At 47.5% G+C, this 8,462-nt stretch overlaps 1 protein-coding gene across 1 annotated transcript in view; it reads left to right on the forward strand.

The window, feature by feature from the left end:
* Positions 1-8,462, forward strand: part of SDK1 (sidekick cell adhesion molecule 1) — a 551,260-nt gene that overhangs the window by 515,598 nt on the left and 27,200 nt on the right. Inside the window, exons 39-40 of the mRNA XM_019512615.1 lie at positions 3,586-3,747; positions 5,023-5,148. Coding sequence (XP_019368160.1) covers positions 3,586-3,747; positions 5,023-5,148 — 288 coding nt within the window. The remainder of the gene's footprint in view (positions 1-3,585; positions 3,748-5,022; positions 5,149-8,462) is intronic.

Here is an 8,462-nt window from a genome sequence, read left to right on the forward strand (position 1 = left end):
ACCGCCCAGTGTGGAGCCCCTCCCCTCAACTTTCCTGCCACGACTTGATGTTATTATATAAAGAGAGAGGGTTCAGTGGAGATCTTCTTCCTGGGTGGACTCCCCGGGGGACGGCCGTACTCACGGTTTGGGGTGCGATGTTCCACAGGGCTCCACCTCCCCTCCACCTCCCCTCCACCTCATCCACTTGCCAACCAGATGGGCATCAGCAAATGGTGATTCAGTTGTGCTGGCTCAACCATGGCTTGCCTCGAGGGGGACCCCATGTCCGGGTGAGCTCTGTTGGTACTTGTCCAGCTGCCCCTTCTGCTTCGATGAGTAGCCTTCCCTCCCTAGAGACTGGCAAGCTATGTGTGTGTAAGCTGGCACCTACCTCAGTGCTTCTGAGTAGGGCACTTAGCTCTTACGCCTCTTCTTTCTCTCTCTCTTTTTTTTTTTCCCCCAAAAGAAATAAACCCCTGGTGGGAGAGGGCTGTGGAGTTGCCTCCTTTCCCCCAGCCTCCTACAGGGGGCTCAAACGCCTCCCCTGCTCTGCCTGCTGGCGTTGCACCAGCTGCGCTGTGCTGCTCCTCTCTGTTGCAGGAGCCTCAGCGCGTCTGGCGTGCTCTACGCCAGCGTGCTTCCTCTCCGCCTCTCCTGCCCCCCAGGTTCCAGTGGGGCTTTTAAATCTTCCCATGGTGGCTGGAATGGCTGCCGTGATTGGCTTAGCTGTTCCCTGCCCAGGGGGTCCCCCTGTGGATCTGGGGGTCCCGTATGGCTGATCGCCCAGCTGGGGGAATGCAGGGGGCACGGGGGGCCCTGGCGTGCTCCACCAGCAGACCCAGAAGTGAACCAGAAGTACTTCCAGTCCACTTCTAGGTTTGCCGCTGAGCACATGGAGGCCCCCCCCACTGCACTTCTGTGGGATGCTCCATGCACCCCAGTATCGCAATGATCACAAGCCATCCCCACTACCCCAAAGTATATAGAAAAAACATTTAAAGCTGTGTCTATGTCCAAATCGCTGATTCTCCAAATCAGCAGCAAATCTTCAGATTCGGATTTGGCTGAATTGAGTCAGGGACAGTGATCTGAATCAACTGATTGAATCACTATCCCTGATTCGAGCTGAATCCAAATTGAATAGGGCCTGCTTCGCACACTCCTAGAAAATAGGACTCCCCTTTGATCTACCAGAACAGCACTGGGGTGTCATGGGGAAGTGAGACTGGTAGTATTACCCTATCACTTCCATTACTATGTGTTTGATAGTAATAAAACATTCCCTCTTCCACCATCCCAGTCATGATTCCACACCTCAGATCCTCCCAGTTGCTTTCTCAGCCTTCTCGTATCTATCTGATTTAATCCCCTACCCTCATATTTCCCTTCTCTGCTCTTCCCTTTCATGTCTGTCTGTGCTGTCTTGCCCTCCTATTTGCCCTCACTACTCCTGTTAGAAGGCTGTCCCAGAACACTGCTTCTCTGACGGTTAGAAAAGCTCTTCTGATTTCCAGATTCAATATATTTATGGCTGGTTTATACCTCTTTATTCTGAAGTTAGCGTTGTCTTTTAACTTAAATGGTTCTTCTCTGGCACTGGTTTTTACACCAGCTGTATTTATACAAATCAGGCATGTCCCTCCTCAGTCTTCATTTTGCTGGACTAGCCAATGGAAAGCTCTTTTAGACAGAGCTCTAGTTAAAATCTGACAAGTTTTAAGATGGGGCATAGCCAACATACGTTGCCCAGAAGCTTCTGCTCATCTGATCGTCTATCATTCATACTTACACTTTACCATTTTATATTTTATCCAGAGACAGACAACAAAACTGCCTTGGAGCCTTCCCCACCCCCCTCCACCCCATCCTCACCATTTAGATTTCAGTTTGAAATAACAAATATTCCTGTTTTCCAGTATTTCTTTGAATTATGCTCCTAGAGTTGAAGGGGGAGCACTTAAGTAGTTTCCCAGGGAAATGCACTTTTTCCAATTGCTGTATTTATTGTATACAGCATGTACCTTTCCCCAAACAAGCTGTTGCAAGTTGGAGGAGCTCATATTATATGTAAGAAGTACAGTAAGAGCAGCTCTGCCTATAACTAGGTGAAATCGAAAGTAAAACCTGCAACGATTCACAGGGAGCGGAGCAGTGAGCAGGCTCAGCCCTCTGGTTGCTGCTACTTAGTTGCTTACTACAAAAAAAGGACTTTTCTTTCTTCATTTTCTCCTTCAAAAACAAAGTGTGTATTATAGTCCAGGGGGAAGGAGGTGTTGTATGCCAGAAAATATGGTAGATACCATTCTCTGCACTGTCCTGGTATACTGATGAATTTAAACATGCAGCCGACTCTAAGCTTTGGTGAAAGAACTAGCTTCAGTGGTCAGTCTTCCACAGGAGAGAAAAGCATGCAAAAAAACCTACTGATTAAAAGTGAAGAGTAAATTGAATGCTCAACATGTCTTCAGTCCTATCCTATGGGATGACAGTATCCTAGTTAAAGGAACGTGCACGTCTGGAAGATGGGGGTGAGGGTTGTAGGAGGTGCAGCTTGATGTCGTCTCAGGTCACCTCTGAATTTGCAGGTCCCTTAGTGCAACTCAGACACCCCTGAGCAGCTCTCACAGCATTGGCAGCTTCCCAGGGCTTCCCTCTGGGCTGCATTACACAGTACAGTGCACTGCAATCCCACTCCCATCCCCCAGTACTTTCCCTAGTTAACCCCTTATGCTAAGACTTGCACAAGGATCTTCAAAAGAGAGTCTTGGTCCTGTCTCTCACTGTGCCTCTATCAAGAAAATTCTCCTCCAGCCAGAATGAGGACACTGAGCCACTCTAGGGTAAAGGGACTGAAGCAGGGCTCAGCTTTCAACAGAGGATTTAAAAGCTGCCTTGTCCCTTTAAACAGCAAGGCCCATTCAGAGTCAATATTGCACTCCACTTTGTTCTGCCACTTCCGTCATCATCATCATCCCAGACACTGGGGGCTGACGTTGGTTCATAGATCCATGTCACACCCCCCTACCCCCAGCTGTTCCTGCTGCTACTACAGTGCACGTGCCCCCTAAATCAGTGCTAGACCGGCTGTCCCTCTTGTCTGCCCCTAGCTACACTACTGGCTTTGCACTCTCTGAGCACTGGTGCAGACAGCTGTAAAAGATGAAGAGCAAAGCTGAATCCAGCCTGGAGTTTGTCCTTGCAATTCTTTTGCAGGATGCCTGGCAAAGAGGGAGCAGCCAGAGCGGCTCTGGTTGAGGAAGCGCTCGCACTCCTTTCACTTACTTCCTGCTTTCGCTCACTTCCTTCCTTCCTTCCCAGTGTAATTACCAACATTGCACATAGTCTCTTGGTAATTTCCCAGTTGTGTTGCAAGGTTTTTTTCTTGTCAGTGCCCACTTATCAAGCTTAAACTCTAATTATACTTATCAGTGCTGAAAATTGGCTATTATCACTACTTAAACTCCTGCTAATTGTAAGAAATACTTTCTTAGCAAACTGTGAGATCATTTTATTTGCTATCTAGGTGGGATGAGCTCTGCTTGATAGCTGGCTTTTCCCCACTGAGACCCCCTCCTCTCTTTTCATCTGCATGGGCCATTCTAGGGGTGAGCAAGGTGGTGACTGTGGACATAAAAGGAAATTGGCAGCGCTGGTTAAAAGTCCGAGATCTCGTCAAGGGAGTGACCTATTTGTTTCGAGTGCAAGCCAGGACCATCACCTATGGACCCGAGTTGCAAGCCAACATCACAGCTGGGCCAGCAAAGGGTAAGTTGGACCTTAGGAGCATCAGCAGAGCAGATCAAATTGTATTAACAAAGTCCAACGGCAGGCAGTAACGCACGGTGTACTCCACATATGTTCCCCATCCGAAGGAAAGCTGTGTCACGAGGGCTCTGGTCATGACGTAGATGGTTTTGCAGCTGTCTATGGGTAGGCTTGTTCCTTCTCTGTGAAATCCAGGAATACCTTCTGAAAAAGCCCGGTGGAAATGAACTATAGCACAGACTGACGAGCCAAAGGAATCAAAGCTATCACGACCCTGCCTGCCTGTAATTCTGATGGCACTGATCACACTTCCAATTCCAAGCGAGAAGAACTGCCCAAGTTGCTAGAGTTTCTGGGTGTAAAAGCAGTAAGAGTTGAGAATGGTTCCCATCTGTCTTTAGGCCTTGGCTGGTGCCTGTGGCTGTGTCTGCCCATGCACTCCCCTTATGCTGAAAGGAGGACAGCAGGCATAAAGTCAGGCTCCCTGGGTTTTGTCGGTTTGGAGACCAAGAGTTTTTAAAAGTATTTTTCTTGATAAACAGGTGATTCATGTTAATGGTTACAATTTACAGCTAGAAGGTTAAAGGCATTAAAATTACCTCTCTCTGCCCAGTACTCCATTAAGCGTCTTTCCGGTATTTGTTCACCATTCTCCTTTTGCCTTCCTGACCCCTCAATCAGCGACCCTCCATCAGTTCCTATTGTTCCCGTCCCTTGCACTCGTGCCTCCAGGAGTGCTGTCCCCAAAATAGATCCCGTTCCTCTAACAATGGAGCAATGATTTTTAATTTCATTGAAATCGCTTCTGTAGCGTGCAGCTGTGATGAAGATACCCTGCTGCTGCAGTTCATCTCATTGTCATGCCCAGAGCATAGACATTATAAATTGATAACCCTGCTGGATGTGCCAGTGACATGTTGAAGGAATGGACAGGCTGCTCTCTAAAATTCAGGGGATGTTGCTTTGCTGACTTGGTAAGCAGGATTATCAGTGATACCGTGTCAATGTTTGGAGGTTGTCAAAGTGACAGGTTTTTCCTTTGTTTAACTGACAGGGGTTTCTCTGCAAAACCTAGCAACTGATATTTTATTCTGTAGCGCTTGAACTAGAAGAAGGTATGAACCAGCAACCTGTTAAATGAGCTTATGCTGCTTAAGAGTTTGGCCAAAGCTTTTTTTTGTGTGCGTTTGTGTCTGTGTGCCTGCAGAAGTTACAAAGCCCAGCATGCTCATGTCCTACGCCCCCTTACGTTTCTATTCTGGTTTCATCCCTCAGGGTCTCCTGGTTCCCCTCAGGAAATTCAGGTTACAAAATCTGCTTCAGGACTGACTGTGCAGTGGACTGAGGGAGATTCAGGCGACAAACCGACAACTGGCTACATCATAGAGGCACGGCCATCAGGTAGGAACCGCAAAGAAAATATGCAGACTTGGAAAGCTTTGGTGACAGTCTGGTAGTCTACCCCACACTTACAGCCACAGCGTAGTGGTTTAAAAGAAGGCATTTGTCCACCAAATAAAGAGATGGGACTTCATGGAGGAAAATAAGAAAGATTAGAGCCCTCTCTTTCTTGGTATTGCTCAGTATTTTTATCCTAGTTCCTATTTTTGCCTTGCGTTACATGATGTTATACGGTGCTGTCAGATTTCCTCCTATTTAGGAATAGTCGCAGGGAATTGCCGTGACCGCTGTGGGGTTTTTCAAAACAACATCACCAGCAAAACCTGTGATTAAGGATCCACACTGGTTAATAATTTAAAATTACAAGTGTATACAGCTCCTTTCATGTGAAAGCACTCATAAAATGTATATTTGAGGATCATTGGCCTAGCACTGAAAAATATACCGTCTCCTGCTTCAGAACGCGGCAGCTACCTTGCATCAATAACGGTACGTGGCTCTTAGCAATAGGTCATGCAGAATAAGTTCTCCAGTTCACTCTATGCAGATATTTTAGGTGGGGTGCAGTATCATTATCAATTTGATTAATACAACAAAGTAAGTGTGTGGGAAGGGAAGGGAAGGGAAGGGAATCTTAGATGGCTACAAGGGGGCAAGTTCTCAATTTTATATACCTTCTGAAAGGTGTCGTCTTGCTAAATAATGCTGGCCATTAATGCAATGTCAGGGAAAGGAATGCCACAGACTAAAATGCCAGTGAAGGTTTTTTTCTTTGGCATCCTTCCGGTAACTGCTTAACTTCTGACCCAAGCAGTGAAGCAAACTGAGACCTATTTCATTTGGGAAGACGTTGAAAATGGACCCTGGTATCTTTGACGCAGTCCTGGCCATTTAAAAGAACATGCAATGTTGTGTGGACACAGAAGGAATCAAGCAACAGAAGAAGGCTGCTTTAGTCACAGTCCAAGGCAGCACTGAACCCAAAATGCCCTCTCTAAGCTTTTCTCACAGCTATTCTCCCAGTACCACTGCTTTTCCTGGACTTTCTGCCCCTCTCTCAAACATACAAAATGGCACAAAAAGTATCCAGTGAAATGCCTATAGTGACGGCATAGGTGGAACTGAACCCAGACCTTGTAAAGGACCAGCCCATGTTGTGAGACCCAGATGACCCCGTGGTTGAAGCTCATTAACTACAGGCAAATGGCACTTGAAAACAAATGAGGGGACTTCAGAATGAGGCCTGTATTCCACTTCCCTATTGCCTGCAGACAAGAAAATTGCGAGTGTCGGGCTGAAAAAACAACACAGTAGCACAGATGCATGATCAAAGGCTACCCAGCCACGCTGTTTGTTCTAAGGTTATTCTGTAATACTTCTGTATGCTGCCCCCTTCCCCAAGCCTTCCCACTGTAACCAGTAAAGTAATCAGTAAAGTTCTTCATTGTACCGAGAGTGGTGGACTTGTTGGAAGAGGCTGACTAAGAGAGGCTACTTTTTATAGTTCAGGCTAGAGGAAGCATACCAAGCTTTTGCAGCGGGTCAAACACCCTGAAGGACTACAAGGCCTGTGTACCTCAGGCAGCACAGGGCTCAGAAACAGTCCAGACGACTGGGTGGTGGCTACGGTACCCCCAGGCTTGCTGGTGTGCTTCAGGAGTGGGGTTGGCCAGACATGAGGTGCCGCCAGGGAGGCACTCGGAGCTTGGTAGGTGGTCGGGCATGGTGAGGTGGGTGGCTCAGTGCAGGAATGCCCACTATGGGCCTGCCACACTTGTAGACAGGAAAAACCCAAGCTCTGATCTGTTCCCCTGTGAAACTAGGGTTACCAGCTCTGACCAAATCTATTCCAGGAGATTATTTTTCCCCCGACATGATGTCATGTCATTAATTGTACTGTTCAACCTGTTCACAATATCAATCTGCTGGATTGCTTTTCAGTAGTCACCAGGAGATCGATGCTGATTCCAGTAGACTCCTGGCCAGTCCGGGAGGGTTGGCAGTCCTATGTGAAACACACCACGAGGCTTCTGTGTGGTGTGTAATTATATCGACTATGCACATAAGAATCTAAACTTACTTTTTCTTGAATCTGCTCGTGGCAATTAATGCATAGCTTTAGCTTATGTTCACAAGATATTCCATGCTGACGGTCCTGGCAGCCCTCTCGCCCACACTTGTGGCTGGATTCATTTGATTTCTGAATGCCCTTGGACAGACACAACAGCTTCCAAAGGAGTATGCCCATGTAACAGCTAACACTGCTCTGTGTGGCTACACTCCCAGGTTATCAGACACTCCTGGGCTTAGCTTACCACTTGATGCAAGTGAACATTTTACATACGCTGCCTAAAGATTTGTGGCACGTTGGCTCTTCGCAAGGGAAATGGAGTCTTCCCACACCGCACCGGAGCTGCATTATCCCAGCGTCATTCCTCCCAGCCCCACTCCACTGATCTTGCAAACAGTCTCTTGCCGCCCCTGCTCTCGAGACATGACTGTTGAGTCATTTAATTCCTTCTCCGATTATTTTAATCCTATTCATGCTGCTGTAGTAAATGAACTGGCTGTTTGCATGTTAGATTCCCAGTCTTAGTTCTGGTTGAAGCTGTAGAGAGCATGAAATGTGATCCAACTGAGGCGAGGGACTAATTGGAATGTTTGCTTATTTCATGCAAACTCCAGCTGCATTTAAATACCCCTTTTTCCCTCATCTTGGCATGCATGAGTTTGAAAACTGAATTCGGAGCCCAACGAAGGAAGGGAGTTAACTCCCCCTGATGGGGCTGGTCATTTTAGGACAGCTTTGGTTTTAACACAGCATTAACATGTGCTGGTTTATTGCTATGAAGTAGAACACCAGTTAGAGAGTGCAGAGAAGAGCCACGCGCACGATCAGAAAACAGACCTTACGATGACAGGCTGAGAGCCATGGGGCTCTTTAGCCTGGAAAAGCGCAGGCTCAGGGGTGATCTGCTGGCCACCTACAAGTTTATCGGGGAGACCACCAGGATCTGGGGGAACGTTTGTTCACCAGAGCGCCCCAAGGGATGACGAGGTCGAACAGTCATAAACTACTACAAAACCGTTTCAGGCTGGACATAAGGAAGAATTTCTTCACTGTCCGAGCCCCCAAGGTCTGGAACAGCCTGCCATCAGAGGTGGTTCAAGCACCTACATTGAACACCTTCAAGAGCAAATTGAATGCTTATCTTGCTGGGATTCTGTGACCCCAGCTGACTTCCTGCCCTTTGGGCGGGGGGCTGGACTCGATGATCTTCCGAGGTCCCTTCCAGCCCTAATGTCTATGAAAT

The sequence above is a fragment of the Gavialis gangeticus genome, unplaced genomic scaffold (assembly GCF_001723915.1).
Source record: "Gavialis gangeticus isolate Ggan-Ray unplaced genomic scaffold, GavGan_comp1, whole genome shotgun sequence".
Taxonomy (NCBI): domain Eukaryota; kingdom Metazoa; phylum Chordata; order Crocodylia; family Gavialidae; genus Gavialis; species Gavialis gangeticus.